This window comes from Pinus tabuliformis, chromosome 5_2 (genome assembly GCF_031772625.1).
Source record: "Pinus tabuliformis cultivar Carrire ecotype Pingquan chromosome 5_2, CPIR1, whole genome shotgun sequence".
Lineage (NCBI taxonomy): Eukaryota > Viridiplantae > Streptophyta > Pinopsida > Pinales > Pinaceae > Pinus > Pinus tabuliformis.
Window position 1 is genome coordinate 143,345,931 of NC_142306.1, and position 26,937 is coordinate 143,372,867.

Below are 26,937 nucleotides of genomic sequence, written 5' to 3' on the forward strand. Positions count from 1 at the left end.
ATGAATGCACTTATGAGTGGATTATGTGAGTCTGAATTTATTAAAGTAATGCATTGTCAGACAACTAAAGATATTTGGGTTAAATTGGAAAATATTCATGAAGGGGATAAAAAGGTAAAGATGGTCAAATTACAAGTATATAGAACACAGTTTGAGACTTTAAAAATGAATGAAGATGAAGATATTGCTAAGCTATTTTTAAGAGTTAATGAAGTCGTAAATGTCATGATGGATCTAGGAGAAACAATCAAAGAAAGTGTAATAGTTCAAGAAATATTGGGGTCATTACCTTCTACATTCAATCCTAAGGTTTCAGTTATAGAAGAGATAACAAACTTTGAGACTTTGAATAGGGATAAACTACTTGGTTCCTTGACAACATATGAGATGAGAATTTGAAAAGGAAAGTCAGTCACTAGAGATGCAACTTTCAACGTAGACAAGTCTATAGAAGAAAATGAATGTTCATGCTTAGGCTCTAATGAAGAAGAAGCAAAATTTGTCAGAAAGTTGAAGAAAGGTATAGGTAAGTACAAAGGAAATATTCCATTTAAGTGCTTTAATTGTGGAAGAGTGGGGAATTATGCCTCCAAATGTCCTTATAGGAAAGAAGAAAATCAGCTTAAATGGAAAGAAAAAAAACAAGTCTAATAAAATGCAGAAAGAGAAAAAGTTCAAAAGGAATAGCTTCTATGCTTAAGAAGATAGAGGAGTATCTGAAATTTATAATGAATCCTCTAGTGAAGATGGAACCAGTGAATTCATGTTAATGGCCTTGGAAGAACTTGAAAAATATTGTGAGGAAGAGGAAGGTGAGGTAGACATTGAGGGGGAGTTGATTAGTGCTTTGGATGAAATATATAGGCTTAAACTAAAAATATAAAGCAGAAAGAGATCTTATTGAAATATGTAAAAGAAGAACTGAATTCAGTTGAGATTATCAAGTTGAAAGTTGAACTTGAAGAACAAAAGAAGGTGGAAGACATTGAGAAAATCCAGGAGTCTGAAAGAGGTGATAGGTCTGAAAAGGAGGCTAGGAAAGGCACAAACTGATTTAAACATGAATATTCAACATATAAAAGGAACTGAAAAACTAGATGTGATATTAAATTCTCATAGGTCTCCACTCATGAAGGTTGGGTTAGGTTATGAAGGAGAATCCATTGAATCCAAGGCAAAGGACAAAAGGACAACTACTTTTGTAATAGTTGTCAACAAAGAAAATGATAGTTCACATCAATCTGAGAACAAAAATTTGAGCAACACTCCAACATTAAATGAACAATTGCAAAGAAACACTACTAGAAAAGTGCAAAAGACAAAAGGAATGGACAATCAAACAACAAACTATCAGAGACCATACTTCTTCAGGAGACAAAATTATCAAATGTGAAGATGGTTATGCCCTCAAACGACATCCACTACCATGTACATAAATTTTTTCTATGGGTATCGTTACTGCTATAAATTTTTTAGACATAAAGCCATAGATTGTAGAGCTTATGTCAAAAGAAATGATCTGGGGAATTCTAAGAGAAGTGAGGCTAATAATAGATTCAAAAACATCAAAACAAACATGAATCTAGACAAAAATGCATTTTCTCCTCTCCTTAATATCACTGAATGTTTTTACTGTCATAACTTTGGGCACAAGTCATATGAATGTCTGCTTAAAGACAATAGATTACCATCTCAGAACAATTATAGAACAGATGAATGCATGCAGTGGAGAAAGAAGAAGGAAGAGAAGAAAGTTGATAAGTGTGACCTAGTTCTATATGCTCAAGATCAAAACAGTAAATGGTACGTGGACAATGGCTGCTCTAGACATATGATAGGAGATAAAAGCAATTTTGTATCCCTAGATGAAAATAAAACTAGAAATGTCACATTTGGCAATGATGAAGCAGGAAGAATTAGAGGAAAGGGCACAGTTAGTATGAATAATGGAAGAGGAAAGGCTCTAGATGTACTATTTGTAGATGGTAATTTGTTGAGTGTAAGTCAGATGTGTGACAAAGGCTATGATGTTCTTTTTAGAGCTCATGACTGTGAAATCAAGTCAACAACTACTGGGAAGATTCTGGCTAAAGGAGTTCAAACAAAGAATAATGTATATATTTTGAAGGAAGAGAATGAATAATGTTACATCAGAAAACAAGATGAATCTTGGCTATGGCATAGGATATTGGGGCATCTCAATTTTGATCAGATCATCAATCTTAGTAAGAAGAGAGCAGTCAGAGATCTACCAACAATAAAGAAGCCTCAAAACACTACTTGCAAGTCATGTCAAATGGGAAAACAAACACATACATTATTCAAAGTCAAAGATAAACTTTAAGTAGTAATCCTTTACAGCTAGTTCATATGTATTTGTGTGGACCTTCGAGGATTTGTGCCTATGACATGATTTATCTTATATAATCTCCAAAATATGCCACTATATACTATTGTTTCACATAACATTTAAACAAAAAGAAATTTTCTAACAAAGATCTACATTCTTGGTGGCCCATTGTCTGCCGATGCATTTCCATTTTCCTCCATTGACTGTATTGAAATTTATGGACACATCTGCTCCTCAGGCTTGCCTAGAAGATCTGCACTAGGAGAGGGAGGATCTTATAGTCTGAAGACGTCCTTGAGGATGCCTACAATAGTTTATTCAACTGTCACCTCTATTGCATCCACCTTCGAATTAAGATTGTCAACTTTGGTGGCCAAATTTTCCACCGTTAACTGGAGTCACTCCACATCCTCCCTCAGTGCCTCCATCTCCCGCATTATCAAAGAGAAATGTGACCATGCTTCCACCGCCATTTTCTCCCTGTCTCTATCGAAATTGGCAAGGCTATCCTCCACCGTGATCACAGATTGAACTGACATGAAATTTTCACCACCTTCAGCATTTGGAGAGGCCATGCTTGCTGACGGATGAAATTTCACTGTAATTCTAACCGAATCCATCCCTATTGCTCACAATTGATATTTGGGAATGTTTCCATTTCCTTTCTGATCTGGATTTAAACAGGGACGCGACAAATTACAGATATAACCATAAACACAGAGATGTGGCGGAAATAATACTTCATTTCATTAATGTAAAGTACTGAAATATGCTTACAAACAGAAATAGAAATAAAACCAGCTAGGGCGATGGTAGCTTATCTCTGAGAAGAGGTGTGGCGGCTACATGCCTCTGAACTGCCTTACAATGAGGCTCAAGGACCTTTTTATTATCGAACAATAAGAGCAAACCCTAAACAACCAAAACCCTAACCTGAGGAGATGTAACACCTATATTTTATGGGCCCCATTGGGGTGAGTTGGACAGCCAACTTCCCGGGGTCGTGACTTGGTCATATTATCTCCGTTTGACGCGCATGATAACCCATTGGAAAGATCTCTCCAAGGATTACAACAAACAAGATGATTTTAGACAATAAATTGTTGGCTGGTAGATTTCCAAAAAAACGTCGTTTAGGGCCTCAAAACAACGCCGGAAGTTTAGGACCCGCAAAACTACTAAAAATAGTAAATTGTGGTACAATTGAGGAAACTGAAAAACTGAAAGAAGCAATGGTGGGGGTCCAAGTGGAATTGGCAGGTGGCCACCAATATCCACCTGGATCATTCCTCCCCCCTTAGGAAGCAATGGTCCCCATTGCGTTGAGTTCCTCCATGAGATGATGAAACTTCTGCTGAACTTGGTCCCTGGTGAGCCACTTGTCCTGGTGAAGGAGTTGGCCTGCTTTGACAACTAGATACATTTGGATATTCTGCTAGCGAGTGTGGTTGATCTGTGTGTCCGTGATCTAAACAGTTGCAACTTGTTCCATGCAATCTGGATTTAACTATGTGGGTGAGAGTTGTTCTGCAATGTTGGATGTGTCTAGTAATGGTGGAAAGTATGGCCGAAGGCAGTCCACATCGAACACTAGGTTCAGGCCAAGGAATGGGGAATGTTGAGCTCAAATGAATTGTCTCCCACAGCCTTGGTAATGGTGTAAGGACCATATCGAAGTGGTCTTAGTTTCTGATAGACTCCGGTAAGGCGTTCCTTTTGCAAATGCAACGAGACTTTGTCGCCCACCTGAAACTTGTGTGGCACCCGATGTTCATCATGTCGTTGCTTGTACTTGGCATTTGATTTCTCCAGAACTTCATGGACCTACTGGCGAATATGTTGGATGTGCTCAATGAAGATGTTTGCCTTATCTATTTCAGACTGGACATGAGCTGAATCTGCGTGAGTAGCTACAAATGGCATGGCCACATCAATGGACATAGTGGTTGGAATCCCAAGCCCACCTGAAAATGGTTGTGGTCAGTCGAGCTGTGGAGAGCCTGGTTGTAGCTATGTTGAACATAGGGGAGGTTCTCGTCCCATGTGTGTGGATGCTTTGAGTTGTACATGCGCAAAATGTGTATGATCATCCTGTTGGAAACCTTTGTCTAGCCATCAGTTTGAGGATGGAAGGTTGTGGACTCAGTGAGTTTGGTGTCTAGCATCGACCAGAGACTGGACCAAAATGTACTAAGAAACCTGCTATCCCAATCTGAAATGATAGACTATGGGATCCCAAAGTGTACCCACACTCATTCAAAGAAGAGTTTAGCAGTGGCTTTGGCTGTGATATTCTTCTTGCAGGCCGCCATAATGGCCATCTTCGAGAACCTGTCGACGACCACAAAAACACAATCGTTTCCATGCTTAATGGAAGGAAGGCCTGACATGCAATCCATGGAGATGGATTCCCAAGGTCGACTAGGGGTAGGCAATGGGTTATAGAGGCCTTGCTTCTTGATGTTCGATTTGGTAATGGCACAGGTAGTGCATGATCTGATGCACTTCCCGACATCCTGTCGAAGATTCGGCCAATAGAAATACTTCTGCAGTACTGCCACCGTTTTCTCGACCCCAAAATGCCCAGCAGCCCGAATGTAGTGTGCTTCCCAAATCATCTTGGCAGGTTCACTTGAAGGAACGCAAAGGTGACCTGGGTGGCATAACAGGGCATCCTAGAGGTGAAAATCTGGAACATATTGACCCTCCAAGAGTGTCTGGTATGTGTGGTCGAATTCTAAGTCGCTTTTGTAGAGAAGTGGCCAATCAGATGTCTCGTGCCCGCAAGAGTTGAGCACGGTAGTTAACGCCATGATCGGTGGTCAACTTAGGCAATCTGCAACATTATTGGTGATGCCCTTCTTATACTTGATATTTAAATGGATCTGTTGCAGGTATGTAGACCACTTTTGATGGCAATCATTCTGCAATTTCCCTTGGGTTTATATGAACTGCAGGGGTCGGTGGTCTGTGTGGATGACCATTTCCTTCCCCAAAATGTAATGCTTCCATTGTCGGCAGGTCTGCACAAAGGAATAGACCTCTTTGTCATAAGTGGGATACTTCCGGACTATGTCTGAAAGTGTCTCACTGTGATATGCCACTGGATGCCCATGTTGAGTAAGGACTGCCCCAATAGCATATTCAGTGGCATCTGTCTCAACCTCAAATGGTTGTTGCAAGTCTGGTAATGTGAACACTGGTGCCGATCAAAGGCGATCTTTCAACTCTGTGAATGCCTTCTGTTGAGATTCAGTTTCCTTAATTGTAGCACAGTTTACTATTTTTAGCAGTTTTTCGAGTCCTAAACTTTCGGCGCTGCTTTGAGGCCCTAAACGACGTTTTTTTTTTTTTTTAAATCTACTGTCAACGATTTTTTGTCTAAAATCGTCTTTTCTATCATAGTCCTCGGAGAGATCTTTCCAATGGGTTATCATGTGCGTCAAACAGAGATAATATGACCATGTCACGACCCTGGGAAGTTGGCTGTCCAACTCACCCCAACAAGGCCCATAAACTCTTGGTGTTACATCTCCTCAGGTTAGGGTTTTGGTTGTTTAGGGCCTCAAAACGGCTCTGGAAGTTTAGGACCTGAAAAACTGCTAAAAATAGTAAATTGTGCTACAATTAAGGAAACTGAAAAACTGAAAGAAGCAATGGTGGGGGTCCAAGTGGAATTGGCGGGTGGCCACCAATATCCACCTGGATCACTTTCCCCATTGTCATTGTATTGCATTGAATGTCTCTGAACCGTATTTTATCTCTGATTTCACCTAAGTCCTGTAGCATATCCTTCACCAAACGTTCAGGCACTCCGCATTTACTCTGCAAATAGGGGAATGAGATACCAGGCTGAAAGGTTTTATATCCCAAGGTGAATTCACATGTTGGATGACAACAACTATCCTTGGAAGTGATGATATCCTTCTCATTAACCACTTGTAGGGGAATTTTGTCCATGTTACCGCTATCGAGAGTTGTTGCTCCAAGAATATCAGTAATGGCTCAACTATATTATTAACTAAGACCACGATATGCCTCGGGGTTCGTTCATTCCACTTAACTTGAGGATTAATGTATCCCCTGCCTCCATTTTATTATACCATATGGACTTCATGGAATTTCATGAAATGATAGATCTCTCTTTGATCTAAGAGAAGAACACCTTGTTCAAGATGTGCTCTTTTATTGACTTGCTCGTCTACAATTTTATTGTTCTCTCTTTTAATGTGGAAAAAGGAGATGGAAATAACTATTTCCTTCAATTTATTTTGTAGTGAGACATTTACTAAAAAGCTTTTTAAATTAGCGTAAGAGAGGTTCAAAATCTAGACATCAAGAATTTTCAACAAAACAATGAAACTTTCACACCAATCAAATGTTTCACCATTCCATTAATGCTCATTATAATATCTATTTACAGAAATCAAATGTTTTTCTAATAAATTTTGTTGTAGTCTCGTAATATTACTATAAGTGAATTGCATATATTAACATGTACAAGTGAACTGCATATATTATATGTGCTACAATTTACTCTAGTTAATTAGAAAGGCATTGGAGCATTCTCATCTACCTAAATAGAGAATGCATTATAGTACGAAGAATGGTTTAGTGTAAACCTTTGTAATTTTATATAAATAAACCTAATAACAAAAGGATAAAGTAAATGGAAAACAGTGGAAGCATGTAAAAAAAAAAAATTTGAGATTGGTAAATAAAATAAAAATCAAACATCTATAATATCATTTTAATAAATTATTTGGTAAATGGTAATTAATAATAAATTTTCAATTTTTTTCACTGGATTCAATTAAATTTAATAATTATTAGTTTAGATCCATTTTAATTCATATTTATTGAATGTTAAGAGGGATTAAATATTTTAAGGTGTTAATTTCTTTTTTTAGTGCAAAATAAATTTGATCTTTCTTAACATCCATATTTAAAATAGATATAGGTTGGTTTAATTTCTATAATTAAAGAGTCTTTCCCCCTTTAAATAAGTTATATTCCACGTGAATATCATGGGTTTTTATAAATTTAGAGCTCAAAAATCATGGGTGACTTGACCGAGTCAAGTTTACCTTAATTACCCAACAAAAAATAATAATAATAACTTCGATTTTTTTATTTTATTATCAGTTTTAAGTTATTTTTATTTTAATGTGGGGTTATTTTTACTTTTACTTTTGCGCCCAAAGGCACTCTCCATTAGTATGGTAGAGATGTTATAATATAATGTTGTGTAATATTTTGACTCAGTCAAATTACACAAAAATAAAATAAAATAAACAACATAAAATTAATAATTATAACTATAATTAATGATTAAGCCACCCTAGATAAATCTTAACTTCGAATCTCCCAAATGCCAAGAAGGACCAAATCTCTTAACATACAAACTTTTTTGAGGGTATAAAGAGATTTGATCTCTCTTGGGGTTTGGTAGATTGGAGTTAAGATGGATTTGGTTATTATTTTATTACTTTCGTTTATATAACATAGCATTAGAACATCTCTTCATGTAATGTCAAAAAAAATAAAATAAAAAATGTTATATATATATCTATATCTATATATATATATATATATATAACATTCTTCATTCCTCACATTCACAAGCTTCTCAATTTGGCAGTAAAACATGGCTTCCCTAAGCCTTGGACACAAAGCCTGATTGTTCCTATCTTTAAAAGTGGGGATAAAAAAATTTCCTCTAATTATAGGACCATTATGATTAGCCACATCTTAACCAAACTATATGGGATCATTTTGGAAAACAAGATTAGCTTATGGCTCGAAAGCAATGGTAAAAGAGCTAAAGGGCAAGCTATTTTTAGAAGACATGACTTAACTATTGACCATCTTGTCACTCTTAGGATCATTGTTGAGGAATGTCGTAATAGTAAAACCGATCTCTAATGTTGTTTTGTTGTCTTTAGAAAAACTTTCGACGCAACTCCTCAGGATAAGTTATGGCAAAGATTTGAAGAGATAATGGTTCCTATTGAGTTAAGGGTTGTTGTGATCCGCTATACGAGAACGTCGTCGCCAAGCTTAAGACCACTAAGGGTTGGTCTAAAGAAATTAAATGCAACACCAACGTCAAGCAAGGGTGTCCCATATCCCCTACCATTTTTTGCATTTACATTGATAAGATAGAAGCATATCTAGAAGTTGCAGGATGTGCTAGCCCCTAGCTCGTTGGTATGGTCATTACTCTTCTCCTTTATGTTGGAAATATCGTTTTTCTTGCTAGAAGCCATCAGGATCTCGAAAAACAACTCAAAATCCTCCACGATTACTGCTCCAAGATGGGTATAACTTTTAATACCGACAAGACTAAGGTCATGATAATTAAATAAAAAAGGATCAACCATGACAATTTAATTTATAACAACAATTCCATGGAGAAGGTTTCTTCATACAAATATTTAGGTATTGACATTCATCATCAACTCAACTAGAATTATAACATTGAGAAAAGAATTAGTGGTGGTTGGAAAGCTTATTATAAGCTTGAAAATAATTGCAAGATGACCAATCTCTGGGTTTGGAGTAAAAAAAAGTTTCTCTTTGAGACTCTCGTCACCCTTGTTATTATATGGATGTGAGGTTTGGGGTTGCAATATAACTAGAGAATCGTGGAGGAAGATTGAACTGATCTAGAAGCAACTTATAACCTACAACCTTGAGATTAAAGGTAATATTCCATACCATATCCTCTTGACTGAAGATAACCTTTCCTCCATTGAAACCATGGCTATGTTTCTCTATCTAATGTATAAGAAGAAACTTTACAATATGGAACCAAGCGATTCCCCAAAATCTCTTCTATCTCTAGCCAAAACCCCCACCTATGATTCAAGCGGGGGTGGCACAAGGATGCCTAGTCTTGACTTGACTATTGGGGGTTAAAGGAGGAGATATCTTGGAGAATACAAATAATATTAAAAATACTATTACTTCCAAATTTATGGGAAAATTATGGAATGAGAAGGAGCTAGAGGGCAAAAGGAACTTACGATATTATAAGGAGGTGATCAACCCCACTCTCGCTAAACAAAATTATCTCTCTATTCAGTGCAAAGAAGAAAATGAACATTACAAAGCTTAGAACTAACACCCATGAGCCTCGAAGTGGAACGGGGCGTTGATCTATCCTCAAAGCACCTTGGGAAGAAAGAATCTATCAATTGTGAGACATAAATATGATTGAAGATGAGAAACACTTTCTCTTGGATTTCCCAACTCTTGCTCACATTCGTTCTCATTTCCAAAATGTCTTCCATATGGGCTTCATATAGTGATCTAGGAAAGCTCATTTCCCTTCTATTTGAGCATAAAAATAAAATGTTAAAAAGTCTCAAATAATTTCTATTTTATGGTCTGATAGACCTCATTGGTCTCGACAAACATTAACCACCACCATTTTATTTTAATTACCAATAATTAATAAGTGGATGGTTTGCATTTAATCTTTATAATATATCAGCGTAATATTTTTTGTAATAGTTAGCATAGAGGGTTGAGATTTATTTCAAATGTAATTATGTTATTTTTGTGTCGAGAGGTGCTCTCCCACTCAGTATGGTAGAGATGTTGTAATGTCCTGTGAAACATTTTGGATCAGTTAGAAAAAAGTAAAATTAAAATTAAAATTAAAAAACATAAAATTAATAATTAGATTTATAATTACAATTAAACCATCCTAGTTAGTAATAGTCAGCATAGAGGGTTGAGATTTATTTCAAATGTAATTATGTGTTTTTTTCCTCAATAAGAACTCTCCGGATGAGTATGGTAGAGATGTTGTAATGTCCTATGAAACATTTTGAATAAGTCAAAATAAAATGAAATTAAAGTTAGAATTAAAAGACATAAAATTAATAATATTATAATTATAATTAAACCATCCTAGATCCATAATTGTGGATTTACCAAGTCCCCAGAGGGATCAATTCTCTTTTTACTCTAAAATAGGTTTGCATCTCAAGAAATTTGATCCCTCTCGGTGCTTGGTATATCTTGTAGAAATTCATTGTCAATTCAAAACTACTCATGTAATTTACTAAAACATAAAACTTGGATCTACTCTGGTACTCATCTGTAGAAATAAATTTACGGTTGAGAAATCACAACATAAACATGCGAAAAGATTCAACACACATGCACAGATATTTATCTAAGGGAAAGTAATTGCTAAAAAACCCTTCCTATTTGTATTGCATTAATCAAAAAATAAAGAAGAAATGCAATGCTTTCTCAAGCCTGAGAAACCTCTGCACTAGTATAATCTATCTCACTGCCTCACATACTGACTATGGCCCATACTTAACCAATTTTCCTGCCTTTCAAGCTATTTCCTTGCGTTGTTCCTTGAGGAATTAGCGCCTATTAATTATGGAAATTTCTCATTGATAATTGTGCAATCCCTTTAGGCCCTTCTTTGACTGCATGCACCACCTGTACAACTTGGAATAGCCTACAACTGATAGTACACTGCCCTTGAACTCCAATCTCCGCTAAGTAACTCAAGTTATCTGCATGCACTAATTATTTTGGGTTGATTGATGAGTTAGCTGGTTGATCACTTAGGTACACACCCCACTACTGGACCCTCCACTAGTTCTCTAACAGTTAGAACTAGTTTAACTCACACTAACTCAAATTAACTGAAATAGATTGCCAGAAATTAGCAATCAATCATACTAAACTGATCTCAAGTGTCTCCAACTCGAATTCACTGAGTTAACTAACTGACAAGTTCCATGTCACCTCAATTAACTACCTCCAAGTATTTTACTGAAATTGAAATTGAAATTTTAACTAGTTTGACCAAGGCAAATTCAAAACTAGATTTTGTTGTTGTGTTTTCAACACTCCCTCTCAGCAAGAAATGGATTATCTAATACCATGATCCTGCCTCTATGGAACTCGAATTTGCCTCTCGACAAAGCCTTTGTAAAAATATCTATAATGTGTTCCTTTGTAGGAATGTATTCCAACAACATGATCTATATCTGCACACAATCTTGTAGATGGTAGTACTAGATGTCGATATGCTTGGATTGATCATGAAACACTGGATTCTCATAAAGTTTGATACAACTCTGACTGTCACAGTAAATCATAGTAGGATCCATCGTCTGACCAAATAACCCAACAACAATCTTTCTCATCTAGATAGTCTCACATGTTGCTTGACTTTCAACCATGTACTTTGCTTCTGTCGAGTTGAGTGCATTAGATCTTTTCTTCCTATTGTACCAAGAAATCATTGTTGACCCAACACTGAAAATTCCACATGATGTGCTCTTCCTATCTGCTGGACTCCCCACCTAATTTTCATCTGTGAAGCCTTGCAACTTCACCCTCTATGTCTATATGTACCAAAGACCAAACTAATTAGTGCCTCTAAGGTATCTCAACACATGCTTTGTTGCCTTCCAATACAGTTTGGTTAGCTTAACCATAGCTTGACTAATCTAGTTAACTGCATAACACATGTTTAGTCGTGTGTTCACCAAACACATAAGTGAACCCACAAGTTGCCTGTAAATGGTATCCTCCAATACTTCACCTAAAGTTGTATCTTCCTTCCTCCAATTCCCTGCTAGAGGATTCTCCGTGGGTTTTCTACTCTCCATGTGGAACTTCTTCAGTATCTTGTTGGCATAATTACCTTAAGAGACAAACAGTTCCCCGTCTCCTTGCCATACTTCCAAACCGAGGAAATAATGCATGAGCCCCATGTCCTTCATCTTGAATTCTCTTGCAAAATCCTCTTTGCAATATTTGATCAACTTATCATCACCAGTTAAAATTAAATCATCGACATATAATACTATAATCAACAATTTACCTTCAACAACAATATGGTAAAGGTTTGCATCTGCTTCACTTTTGGTGAAGCCCAACCCGGTGAGATAGTTGTCGATCCTAGTGTACCAAGAACAGGGTGCTTGCTTCAATCCATATAATGATCACTTAAGTCTGCACACATGTGACTCTCTGTCGAAGGTCTCAAATCCTTCTGGTTGTTCAATATACACCCTTGCCCCAATCACTCCATTAAGGAATGTTGTCTTCACATCCATCTGATGGATCTTCCATCACATCTGCACTGCAAGTGCTAGAATTGATTTGATTGGAGAGTACCTTGCTAATAGATCAAAGGTCTCTTTATAGTCAATTCCCTCCACCTAAGAGAACCCCTGGGCCAAAAATTTGGCCTTGTGTTTCTCGATGCTTTCATCTGCTGCTTGCTTCACCTTGTAGACCCATCTTGAACCTACCACTAATTTTTCCTTTGGTCTTCGGACCACCTCTCAAACATTGTTTTTGGTAATGGAATCACATTCCTCTACCATAGCATCAGCCCATACTTGTTGTTGCACTGCTTCCTTGAAAGAGGATGGCTCAGTCGCTACAAGCTCACTCATCAGAGCCATGTAGCTAGTGTACCGATATGGTGACCTTCTCTTCCTACGTTGTGATGTGGGTGCTCCCACATTCTCTCTAACATCATTCAACAATCTATCAGCTTCCCTAGTTAACTTCCTTCCATCTATGGATGTCTCTGCTTGAGTGGATGTCTCCACTCTCTGTTCCTCTTCTTTTGGCTGCTCCACAAATTCCCGAGGTTTTTCCTTTGGAGCTAAAAGCTCATGATCTGAATGCAACTGAAGCTCCCTCTCAAGAGAACATCTCATTGCCTTCTCCTCATTAAACTTCACATCTCTCCTAACAAATGTCATCCTGAGAGATGGCAAGTACACACGATAATTGTGAGGTGTTTCTGTGTACCCCACAAATATGCCCAACTCGGTTGTAGGCTCTATATTTTTCCTTGCATCATTGGAAACATGATGGTAAATTGATGATCCAAATATGTTGAAGTGTGACACATCAAGTTTCTTCCCTGAAAAAAGCGTCCTCTGGTGTACTCATGCCAAGTATCCGATGAGGAATCCTGTTCTACAAATAAAAAATTGTGTTGCATGCTTTAACCCACAAGTGTAGTGGTAGGCTTTGGTCATGCAACATTGCCTATGTACCTCCCACAATACTTATGTTCTTCCTCTCTGCCATCCCATTCTTTTGTGGGTTGTGGGGTGTTGTGAACTCCTGTCAAATGCCTTGTTTTTCACAGAAGTTATTAAATTCATTCAACACATATTATACGCCGTCATCGCTCCTCAAAGCCTTCACTTTCCTACCAATTTCTTTCTCAACAAGTGTTTTAAATTCAACAAACCTGGAGAACGTTTGGTCTTTCTTTTGCATGAATAAATACAACACTTTCGTGAGAAATCATCTACAAATATAACATAATACATGTGCTTGGAAGTGGAGGTTGTCGAGAAAGGTCCACACACATCTGAGTGAATCCTTTCAAGAACTACTTGCACTTTATTGTCCCGATCATTGAAGGTGGCTTTTGTGTACTTCCCCAATGTACACCCTTTACATGTATCTCACTGCTCTAGTGCACCTTTAGGAAGGCCTGTAGAAATATGTTGCATGATCCTCAAAGCACCATGGTGCAAATGGCTGAGTCTTCTATTCCATAATACATCGATGTCTCAGCTCCGCACCTTCTCTGCTTTTGTGCTCAATGTTACACAATCTTCCACATCTAATTTGTAGAGGTTCTTCACTCGAACCCCGATCTGCTTCACTTGTCCTATGGTGATGTGTCTCAGGAAATCCTTCCCTTTGCTGAATATCACATCATAGCCATGGTCTTCCAACACGGCTACAAAAACTAGATTCTTCTTCAAACCCGGTACAATATCACATCCTTGAGCCTAAGAGGGGAGTCAGACTCCCTCTAAAAAGTAAATGTACTAATACTAGTCGTGTTATACCTTCCATCATCTTGCATCTCGATGTGCATCTAGATATATTTCTTGTCCAAGCCACTGATAAATTCTTTGTTCCCCATCATGTGGAACGAGGCACCACTATCCAGATACCACACACTATCCATCACTGTGCTTTCCATGCAAGCAATGAGGGTGAATTCCAACTCGAATTGTGCAACCAAAGCTTCACCTACTACTCATCCTTAAGGCTTCTTGCCTGCATTCTTGTGTGGCCACTTCGTGGCACAATGTCCCAGCGCATGACAATGAAAGCACTTGATTTTGGATAAGTCTTTCTTCTTGCCCACCTAACCAGATTCTGCTTTGGATTGGGATTTCGTCCCTTTCCATTTCTTTGCCTTTCCATCCAAGGTATAGTTCTCCTCATCATAACACTTGGATGAGGTTTTGTATCTGGTGTTCTGCCTTATTTATTCTTGCACCAAGTCGAAACACAATCATTCCCAATTTGGTAGCTTCTCCCTCCCATTTACCGAATCCTGGTAGTTGTGCCAGCTCTTGGGAAGCCCTATAAGTTTTAGGCTTACCAGATTGTCTTCTAAAACTGTAACACCAGCACTCCCAATTTCGTCACAACATTGTGTGAACCTGATCAGGTACTGTGTCGCCCTTTTGCATCTTGATATTTTGAGGCTTGTCCTTCAAGTCCAACTTCCTATGGTCACTATTGTTCTCAAACAAATTTGTAAAGGCTTGCCACATTGCATATGGAGTTTCTTTCCCGTGGATATTTGAGACAATATAGTCTCGAACTCCCTCCAATATGATCCTCCTCGCCTTTTCTACACACTTCTTCCATTCTGCTAGATCTTGAGCATCAGATGTTGGCGGCTTCGGGATATCATTATCTACGAATTCCTTCAACCCATTATCTTCCAACACTACCTCCATCCTGTCCTTCCAAGAAACATAATTCGAGCTACCCTCAAGGGCATACTCGAGTCTCAGTCCATAGAAATCCATCCTGCTAGCTCTAAAGAATTGATCCTGCAAATTCGATCCTCTTGCAAAGACAACTTCGAATTCTCTTATCTACTGTGATTCATACTCCGTTGCCATGTAGAAATTGCTTGTAGATTCAAAACTGCTCATGTAATTTACTAGAACATAAAACTTGAATCTACTCTACTCATCTATAGAAAGCAATTCACGATCGAGAAATCACAACATAAACATGCGAAAAGATTCAACACACATACGCAGATATTTATCTAAGGGAAAGTAATTGCTAAAAACCCTTCCTATTGGTATTGCATTAATCAGAAAACAGAGAAGAAATGCAATGCTTTCTCAAGCCTGAGAAACCTCTGCACTAGTATAATCTATCCCACTGCCTCACACACTAACTATGGCCAATACTTAACAAATTTTCCTGCCTTCCAAGCGCCTATTTCCTTGAGGAATTAGCCGCTATTAATTAGGGAAATTTCTCATTGATAATTGTGCAATCCCTTTAGGCCCTTCTCTGACTGTGTGCACCACTTGTACAACTTGGAATAGTCTACCACTAATAGTACACTGCCCTTGAACTCCAAACTCAATTGGGTAACTCGAGTTATCTGCATGCATTAATTATTTTGGGTTGATTGATGAGTTAGTTGGTTGATCACTGAGGTACACACCCCACTACTAGACCCTCCACTATTTCTCTAACAGTTAGAGCTAGTTTAACTCACAATAACTCAAATTAACTAAAATAGATTGCTAGAAATTAGCAATCAATCATACTAAACTGAACTCAAGTGTCTCCAACTCAAATTAACTGAGTTAACTGAGTGACAAGTTCCATGTCACCTTAGTTAACTACCTCCAAGTATTTTACTGAAATTGAAATTCAAATTTTAATATAGTTTGACCAAGGCAAATTCAAAACTAGATTTTCTTGCTGCATTTTCAACTCGAGTTGAAATTTATTTTAAATGTAATTATGTCCATTTTACTTTTCAATTTAATTAAAAAAAGATTATATATATATATATATATATATCCATGAGGTGTAAACTAATTGGTTTGTGTGGGGCTTACGAGGTCACTAGTTCAAATCTCATGGGGAGGGGTTGAGGATGGGAGCCACCTTTGGGGAATTAAATTATTCAAAGGAGCTGATGATAGACAATGGGGCTAGCCCCAACCTATGTTCAACATATATATATATATATATATATATATATATATATATATATATATATATATATATAATTTTTATGAATTTTTTTGTAATTATTTTTTATATATATGGTTATGAAATGAGTTATGGTTTTTGGGCATGTGGTATTGATCAGTCATGATATTGGCCATGTTATTGTAACAAAGTCTATTTACAATTAAGAATCTCCATGAAAAAGTAGGGATGAATCTTCATGGTTAATAATATTGTTACATTTTTTAAGAAATATATATGTATTTGATAATGTCTTTGAGATTAATCACAACATAAGTTGTTGGTCGACATTTCTAACCATCTAATGTGGTTCATCCTTGGGACAGAGAGAAAAAACCAATTTGTCATCTTGTTTAAATAGTAGAGATGCATCCAATTCTAGATCTAGTAGTTAGGAAAATAAAATATTTTAATTAAAAGTTGAGCTTTGGGTTATTGAATAGGTCAATATATTATTATACCTGCCACAGGCATGGTATTATGCATTCAGTTTGTCTTTGACTGCAGGGTTTAGTAACTTCCATTTCTATCAGTTATTAATTTTTTGTTTCTAGTTTTATTTCATTAAGAATTATAGTTTTTTCTCTGTATTTTCATTTTAAGATAACTTATTATTATATAAAAAAACATATTTTAATAAATTTAATTATAATTTTTTTCATAATATATTAATAAAAATAAAACAAATAAGCATATATATTAAAGTGTATATATGTTAATATAAACAATATTAGTTAATTTTATTTTCAATTTTGGTGATGGCATTCAATAATACAATATTTTATTAGTTGTTTTATTTTTGTGATAAATCTTTATGTCATCATCATTAAAAAAAAAAATTAGTTGAGCAGGTCAATATATAATATTATATTATAAAAAAAATCCAAAAAATCAAACAATTAGTTAAGGAAATTCATAAAAATAAAAGAAAATAAATGGAATAGAACAACCTAGTAAATGGTCAAGAGAAATGGAAGAAAAATAAAGTAGAATTAAATTAATTCATTATAAAATAAGAATTATATTATTATACCCCACACTGTATGGGTTTTGCCTTTGATTGCTTACTAGTTTGTCATTGACTAAAAATGTATGTGGCTATCTGTAGTTTAACATTGAGAATTCAATGTTTATTATTATTTAAATTTATTTATTTGTAAGGTGATTGGTTGAGGTCTTATTATGGGTTATTTAGTAACTTTCATTTCTATTAGTTACTAATTTTTTGTTTTTTTTTTTATTTCATTTTCCTTTTTATTATTTTCCCTTTGTCTATTTTTTCAGTTTTCACTAATTATTGTTTTTTCTATATGATTTATTATTATATTTAAAACATATTTTAATAAATTTAATTATAAAATATATATGAATAAAAAATAAAAAATATATATTATAAACATATATATATATTATAAACATATAAATTAAAATTTATATATGTTAATATAAACCATATTAGTTAATCTTATTTCTCAATTTTTGGTGATAATATTCAACAATACATTATTTTATTAGTTGTTTTATGATAGTTTTTTTTTAAATTTTATTAAATTATATTTAACCTAATAACTATTATATAACTTTTTTTATTATTATAAAATCAATATAAATATCATTAAAACAATATGTATTATTATTATATAATATTAAAATATTTATGCAAAACATAAATAAAGGTTTAAAAAAAAAAACATTCATAATAAATTGTATAATATTAACCAATAAATTACAAATATATATATATATATATATATATATATATATAATTAATTAATTAATTATATATAATTATAATTATAATTATAATTTATTATCAATAGTATTCTTCTTTTTTAACTTGATTTATGTTTTCTGTATAAATATTTTAATATCATATAATAATAATAATAATAATAATACATATTATTTTAAACAAGTCTTCTACTTTTTTTAACTTAATTTATGTTTTCTGCATAAATATTTTAATATCATATAATAATAATAATATATATTATTTTAAATAAGTCTTCTTCTTTTTTTAACTTGATTTATGTTTTCTGTATAAATATTTTAATATCATATAATAATAATAATAATAATACATATTATTTTAGACAAGTCTTCTACTTTTTTTAACTTAATTTATGTTTTCTGCATAAATATTTTAATATCATATAATAATAATAATATATATTATTTTAAATAAGTCTTCTTCTTTTTTTTAATTGATTTATGTTTTCTGCATAAATATTTTAATATCATATTATAATAATAATAATATATTATTTTGATGATATTTAGATTTCTATTTTTATTGACAATTATCAAATTGTTCTATTTTATTTATTTTCTTTCATTTTTATGAGTTTCTTAACTAATTGTTTGATTTTTTGGATTTTTTATAATATAATATTATATATTGATTTATTCAACTAAAAAAATTATAATATAATAATATATTGGACATTCAACTTTTAATTAAGATGTTTTATTTTCCTAAGGGCTATTTCTGGAATTGGATGCCTCTTTGCTCTTTAAACAAAATGACAGATTGGTTTTTTCCCTTTGTCTTGAGGATGAACCAAAAAATCCACAAACAATTTATGATGTGATTAATTCAAAAGCAATTATCAAAATCAATATAGATCACAAAAATCTAAAAATATGTGTATATTTAACTCATAGATTTATAATTTTTATAATTATTAATAATAAAATATAATTTAATTAATTTTTATGATTTTTTTTAATCTTATATATAATAGATAAATTTTTAATATTTATTATAAATTAATATCTATCAATATTTACCAACTACTTAATTTATATAACTATACTAATTTATAAAATTATACCAAACACATATAATTTCTTACCTAAAACTAAAGTCAAACCAAACACAAATAATTTCTTACCTAAAACTAAACTCAAAATAATTAAATTTTATTATGCATTTATCAAAATCAATCAATCAATCCATCAGATTTTACAATTTGCATTGCCATTTTCAAGGAACAAAACCTACCACGGTCCACTTTGATCCTCTCGTGCATTTAGGCCCACAAAAATTAATGGTGGAACTCATGACATGCCCACATCAATTAATAGTGGAACTCATCACATGCTAGTAAATAATGCCCATCACAACAATTTGTTTGACTAGGGAGTGGGGGCAGACTTAGCCCACATAAATTATAATAAAATACAATGTGCATTTAAGAGAAAAAGATGGATGAGTTGAGTGGCTCTTGGAGTTCTCCAAAAGGAATTTGGAGACAAGCAGAGAAAACAAAAACAAGAAAAGTAATGTAGATAAATGTGGTCAGTTGGTATGCATGCTTCATGGACATGCACTCTACCTGCCCAATGGCCCACAAATATTACAATCACCACTTCAAACTTATCCAAAACCCCCATGGATAATCTAATATAATTACTATATTAGTAATTGGGCTTTTCGATTTGGTCAGAGCTCATGCGTTCTGGATGTGGCCAAGACCCCACTTGTGATACAAGCAGCACTGTACATGTATGTACTGGATGCATCTTTCTATCAATTTTTTCTTTTTTAATGGTTTGAGTGATTAGCTTCCATTTTATATAAACCATCAGGATTGTTGTGCAGGTGACTGTTAGGTAAGCTACTTTCTCTGGTGCAGCCTGCCATCGCCATCGGCAATTCTCAGGAGAAGCAGACTTCCAGAGAAACAGAGAAAATGGAGGTGGTGGCGACACAGCCCAGAAGAGAGGAAGAGGAGGAGAAGCGGAGGAAGAACACCGTGTTCCAGCTGCCTCTTCACTATCCGAGATACAGCAAGAAAGATTATGAAATAATGGAGGAGCGACAAGTTGATAGCCTGCTGAGGGAATATGGCCTCTCTGTCAAGGGGGATCTTGATCAGAAGCGCAAGTATGCCATGGGAGCTTTCCTCTGGCCTGATCAGCTCGCTTGATCCCATCAATATACCCATTCCCTTTTCTCTCACTTTCTCATATGTATATACTGCTGGTGTGTTGCCACTGCTGCTACTCTGCGAGTTCTTGTTTATCAGTTTCAATGTCTGCAAACTGTAATCTTGTAGTATCCAGTTACTTATGGTAGGCTGGACTTGTACTACCTTGAATCATTTGCATTTGCATTTGGTGATCTGTAAGGCGTGGGTATCTAAGTTTATTATATAATCTTACAAGGGTTTTCAGATCGATATGTGCGTTTTTCTTAGAGCTTTCTGCTTTGGCCATGGCCGCTTAGATTTACTGTAGGTAAAGTAAAGTTGATTTGTTCAAGTGTTGAGTATTTTTTCACTTCAAATAATTCATGGTTTTGTGAATAATATTCATTCTCCATACTAATAATTCATGGTTTTGTCGATAATATTCATTCTCCATACTAATTTATCTTAATAGCCATTAAAATCTCAAACAATTATATCTTTAAACACCACTTTTCTTTCTTTAGTGTTTTGTGATAATAACCAACTGTATCAGTTATTTAGATTATTGTTTCTCCGAGTCTGTTAAATGGGTCACTAAAATAGCAAGATAACCTTACAGGACTATGATCACTAAAATTCAGCTTACTATATATTTTTAAAAGGGATTCAGATCAGATCGACATGTGCATTTTGCTTCTGGTTTTCTTCTTCAGCCATGACTGCATTGTTTAGATTGTTGTTCCTCTGGGTTTTGCGCAGCCAAACATCAAAACATATGTGAATGGATCTCGGTCTTAAAGTATGACCATGAATAGAATTGGATGTTAACATTTTACAGGACGATCCTCGCTGGCCCGGGAACAACTTTTACAGGACGTTCATCGCTAGTTTTTTATGCCTTTGAGGAAGTTAAAGTTACCTTGATTATGCTAATTTCTCGTGAAATCGACTGGTGTCGTACACAGTGGACAGCGCAACAGCAGGTACTGTGTCAGAAAAGGAAGGTGGCACTGCCAGCCACTGACTACGGTCTAGGTACAATGCCAGCACATGGTAAGCGTACGAGTGCTGGTGGGAAGCTGTCACAGACTAAATGTGAAAAGTAATCTAACAAGATGGCACAAAAAGTTGCAACGTTCTTGTTTTGTGAAGAATAAAACTAATTTAACACCATGGCGCAGAAGCTTTTCTCGATTCCCGAAGGGTCAAGATTTATGGGGTTTTTCTGAAATAAATCCGGCCACGTTCTTCCTTTGTGAAGAATAAAACTAATCTAACATCATGCCACACAAGCTTTTTTCATTTCCGGAAGAGTTAAGATTTATGGGATGTTTCTCGAAAAAGGGGAAAAAATGGCTTTTGAAATGGTGAACCAAGAATATAATAATAAAAGTTAATTAAGAATATAATAATAAGATAACTAATTTTTTGAAGTAGAAGAAGAAATTATTTTAACGTCTATGAGGCTATGGGGCAGATTGTTTCTTCATCTGTTTGATGTATTCGGTCTTTTTTTTGTGAAGCTTCAAAATAAATGCTCCCAACATCTCCACAAACCCCTAGCTAAATAGATTATCCCAAGAACTAGTTGTCAGCATATCTGCATAACTTTCCTTGTTGTCTTTGAAGGCATCACATTCTAAAATGAAACGTTTTTTGTTTCCACTTTTCTGGAAAAACCAAAAATGCATACTCTTTCCTCCCACACTTCCTTTGGCCTTTTCGAGCACCCTGTTTCACAAAGGAGTTGATGAGAATTAGTCTTTTAACTGAGCAATAATAATTTTGGCTCTCCAAGAGATATTAGCCTTTGTGTATGCTTTTGGTTGATGACTATGAGTGGGATGAAACACTTCAATATAGTAATTTTTCTTTCTTCCTGGCTCCTTATCCCAAGTATGCTTGTGGAACTTTTCTATAACAAAAACTTTTTTCTCTTTATCGTTTATGGGACAAGCGTTTAAGGAAATACCCCATTTACTAAACCATTTGTTATTTTGGTGCATCCAAGTTTTTTTGCTCTTGCACAATCTATCATTAAAGACAACCTTAGGCCATCTACCCTCTTCCATTTGTTCATTTTTTTTAAATACCTTATGACTCACACCATTGCAATTGCTTCAATAGGAGCAGTCCCTATTTCACTTAACTTTCACTTAACAAGATATCATAAGGAACTGCACTTTTAATCTTAAATTTGTTTGTAATCAAACGCTTCTGAATTTTCTCAATTTGTCTCCACTGCATGTCGGATGTATTGCTAGCCCATAGTTCACAACCATAAAGAATCACCGGAATCACTAGAAGACCAAAAAGAGTTTGAGTGTTTTTCCAGTCCCATAACTCTACCTCTCTACACCTATTTTGAAAAGGATAAAATGCTTTCCAACCCCCCAAAGTTCTTTTCTGTCTACAACCATTCCAGCTTAGATTTTTGTTGACGTCAATTCCGAGCTATTTGTAATCTGCAAATTCATCTAGAATGTTGCCTTCAAAGTAGAACTTATGTTGGTTAGGTTTTCTTTTCTTAGAGAAGACCACTACTTTCGTTTTGCTGATATTGACTTACATCCCCACACTTCTGCAAAAATGCTCAAGGGATAGTAAGTGCTCTTGCAAACCAAGAGCCGATTTAGCAATCAGAATAAGGTTATTTGCGTACAAAAGAAGCCTTATAACAAACTTGCCCAAATAGATACCATCACCCCCTTGTGAAGTTAACCACTCCTCAAGCTTGTTGATATATAAATCAAAAAGGGTAGGAGACAGTGGGCAACCTTGCTTGACCCCGATATCGCTTCTAAAACTTTCAGAAATTCCTGCTGAAGTTCTAATTTTCACTTTCACCTCTTCATACAGCCTATGCAGAGCTGCTCTCAAATGTTTAGGGACCCCAAGTTCCTCCATTATGTGCCAAAGCTTATCCCTAGGAACCGAGTCAAAAGCTTTTCTGAAATCAACAAAGCAACAAAAGACTTCTTCCTTTTTCTCCCAAACTTTTTCAATGATGTGTTTTAAAGTTATACAATGATCAACTGTGGAATGTTTAGGCCTAAACCCTGCTTTCCCTTTAGCACGCTTATCTCTTTCTTCTGCCCACTTGCTAATTTTGTTTTCTAGCATGCTTCGAAATAGCTTTTCAAACAAAGTGTTTATCATGATGGTCCTATAATTGGAGGGATTATTGACGTCACCGCTCTTGAAGAGAGGTATTGCCAGACTAGTTTTCCAATCTGTGGGGAGCCCTTGTTGTATGATGTTGTTGAAGATTTTTGTAATGTGGGGTGCAAGAATCTTTGAGCCCCACTTTAGATATTTTGCTTGGAGTTCAGCGAAGTCTTTTGCTTTTCCAACACCCAAATTATTGATACCCATCTCTACCTCTTATACTGTGAAGAGTTCAATATCAGTGTTGACCAAGGGGGGAGGGTCAACCTTGGGAACCCGCTCATAGAGTTGTCTTGCATAGTCAAACCATTTAGAAGTTGTAATATTATTTTCAATTTGTATCTTTTTCGATTGGAGCTCCTTCCAAAATAATTTGGGATTATTTTTCCCAAGGAAGATTAGTCTTCCCTCCTTGAAACTATGAAATCGGCATTTTTCTTGATTAATAACTGCTTGTAAGCTTTGAGCTTTATGTTATCCTTGTTTGACTCATTCCACATTCTCCTTGCCTTTTTGCATTCCTCGTCAAACCAAGCACTAACAAGAAAGTAATTTGTTTCAGAGTTCTTAATTTTTGCTCTTTTGCACTTTGCAAGTACGCATTGAATTAAATGTGCTAATTCATGACTATGAAGGCTGTGAATTGTAATTTTCTCCTTCTCGAAGAGCCTCTCTAGCGTCCTTTTGAAGGTAATACAATTTTCTGGGGTCAAAAGCATTCTGCCCTGTGGAGGATTTTGTTGGACATGCTGAATTTTTTGCTCTAATTGTTTCTTTCCAATCCACAAGAAACATAAATGAATTGGCTTGTGATCTAATTTCAAGTCCCACAACTGATCTCCAATCAAAACTTCCTCCATTTTTTCGAACAAACCATCCGAGAAAATTACATAATCTACCACACTTGCTCCATTGTAAGTATTGCAAGTGAAATTACTGGACTTTTCCCATTTAGTAAAGCCATTACAAATTACTAAATCAAAGGCCCCACATAGAGTAAGCAATTGTTCACCAAAGAGATTGCAACCCTTGTCCTATGAAATTCTTTCCCACTGATGCTTACTTTCTTCTGTAAGCCAAATAGGGTTACAATCATCTTTACAACAAAGTATGCTAGCTTGCTCACTTGCAATCCTAGCATTGAAATCACCCACTCTAAGGACTTCACCTAGCTGTGAATATGTTGCAATATTCGCTTTTAAGGCTGCAAATGAATCTTTGTGGTCAAGCCATCTACCTTTGTAGATTTTTGAAACCTGCGGTGAAAAATAGCATGCTGCAATTCTGATCTGGTTTCCATTTTCTGATATTTTAAACCAAATGAATTGCTTATTTGAGTCTTCTTTTTCTAATTGAATGATACGACCTTCTTTCTCCCTTCCTAAAACCATGATACCCCTGTGCCCTTTGCCATTCCCTGCTGCCTTGTTCCACATTGCCATCTTCCAGTATCCTTCAAACAGAGGCGTCTTGCACCCTTCATGCTCATGTGTTTCTATGAGGCAAATTATGTCTCTATCTTTCGCAATAAGCCCTAACCCAAGTCCTCGTCTCCATGGGTAACCTCTGCAGTTCCAACAAAGTAATCTTAAGGAAACCTGGGTATGACTTGATTGCTATTTATTTTGACATGCAAGACTCACATTTGAGTCTTCGTCCCTACTTTCCCATATTGACCTTGCTTTCTGATTTCCCGTTGAAGAGTTTGTTGCCTCTTCTTTATTACCATCTTGCTGCTCTGTTTTGGAAGGAGGTGCAAATTGTGCTATCACAACTTTGCCTTTATAAATCCATGCTCTTTCGCCTTCATCTCTTGTTGCCCTAACCTTTAAAATGTCCTCCCTTCTTTCCTCCTATTGTTTTACAGTTAAATTTTCTTCTAGGAAAAAACGAGAACTCCTCAAGAGATGGTTCTTGCTTAGAATGATATATTTATCATGCAAGCTAGGCATAATGACTTTTATGGGCCTGGCCCTCTCCCCGTTAAACTTACCCACCCTCCATGCTTGGCATATTTTTCCTTGCCATAGCAACTTGTCTTTCAAGAAGTCTATTGCAAGGTCAAGAGTACATTCATTTTTCCCATAGTCTTTCACCCCTTTAATAATCATGTTTGCTGCCTTGTTTTGTCTTTTCTTGCTTTCGTTATCTTGCATGTTGTCAACCTAAATATTTGTTTCTCCTTCCTTATTAGCAGAATTGCTAATAACTTGAGCCCAAGTTATAGAAACTTTGGTGTCCTCTCCTTTCGGTTCTTCTCTTGCGTTCTCTTCCTGGTTTTTTATTTGGGCAATCATTTTCCCTTTATCCTTGGATGATTTCACATTCACTCCCTCTGTAATTTCCACTACAAATTTCTTTATGTTTTGCACATCTTCCTTCATGCGTTGCCATTCTGTTTTCCCTATCACGAGAGCTTCCTGTAGCAATGCCACTTTTTCTTTTAAAACTTAATTGCTTTCTATTAAACCCTTGTTCTCAGTGATTATTATATAAATTTTATGATCTCTTTCCTGCCCTTTAGCTTCTAAAACCTCCAACCTTTATTTTGCATTTAACAATTCTTTCACATAAAGCTCAGATGACCAGGTGAGAGGTGTGGATGTGGGACTACATAAGGTAGAATCGTCAAAGACTTTTCCTTTGGACTTCTTGTTGCCATGTGCTTGTAGAGGAGACTTGTTTGAGTGATTTTTGCGAAGGGCTCGAGTATTTTTCTTTTTAGACCATTTCTTCCTTGTTTTCTCCCATTTTAGGCGGGCTATTCTTCGTTTTAAAATGCCTCGATATTGTTTGGTATTGACCCAAACCCACTTCCCAGCTTTGGCAGATGAGGAAATTTTCACTTGTCCTAAATTTTCACTTGTCTCCACATGTTCTGAAATTTCTTGTTCCTTGTCATGTTTGAATTCATTTGTCGTCCAACATGTTTTGACAAATATGTAGGTCTATAAAATGCCAATATTACTTTGCACTACTCCCTATTGTTCAAGTTATCGTTGCTCCTTACTTGCTACTCGATACTTCTACTGCATAAAAACTCCTTGCTCTCACACTACTCATTGTTCACTGCTCACTGCTCTTAACGCTGATCACATTGCTCACACAACCTATGTATCTTGAAAACAAAACTATGATGATCGAAGGACAACGATGAAATATTATTCAAAGGAGTATTAAGAACCATCAGAGCATAATTTCCACAGATACGTGGGATTCCTCAAGGTCGAAGGGAGATATGGTATATATAACGTTTATTTAGTACACTATAAGAGGTAGACGGGCTTATAAAAACCGAAAAAAACAGATAGATCTCTCCAACTCTCCCCTTCTCCGACGTCCACAAATCAAATCCCCCTAGCACTCCACTAACTCTATATCTCCAAATAACAGCAAGCATTCAATGCTCAGTGGACAAGCTCGTTATCTCTATTCACCATATTTGCGACT

General features: G+C 35.5%; 1 protein-coding gene and 1 long non-coding RNA gene across 2 annotated transcripts; both read left to right on the top strand.

The window, feature by feature from the left end:
• Positions 1-1,576: 1,576 nt before the first annotated feature.
• On the top strand, positions 1,577-2,143 carry LOC149157925 (uncharacterized). Its single transcript, XM_089433824.1, has one exon. The coding sequence runs from the start codon at positions 1,577-1,579 to the stop codon at positions 2,141-2,143; it is 567 nt and encodes a 188-aa protein (XP_089289950.1).
• A 17,468-nt stretch (positions 2,144-19,611) lies between these two features.
• LOC149157926 (uncharacterized) lies at positions 19,612-20,136 on the top strand. Its single transcript, XR_016261649.1, has 2 exons — positions 19,612-19,913; positions 20,010-20,136. It is a non-coding gene; the product is annotated as an uncharacterized LOC149157926 (long non-coding RNA).
• Positions 20,137-26,937: the final 6,801 nt, after the last annotated feature.

Bases quoted from the DNA above. Each gene is read 5' to 3' on its own strand.
- LOC149157925 (XM_089433824.1), top strand. From the start codon at position 1,577: ATGAATCTAGACAAAAATGCATTTTCTCCTCTCCTTAATATCACTGAA.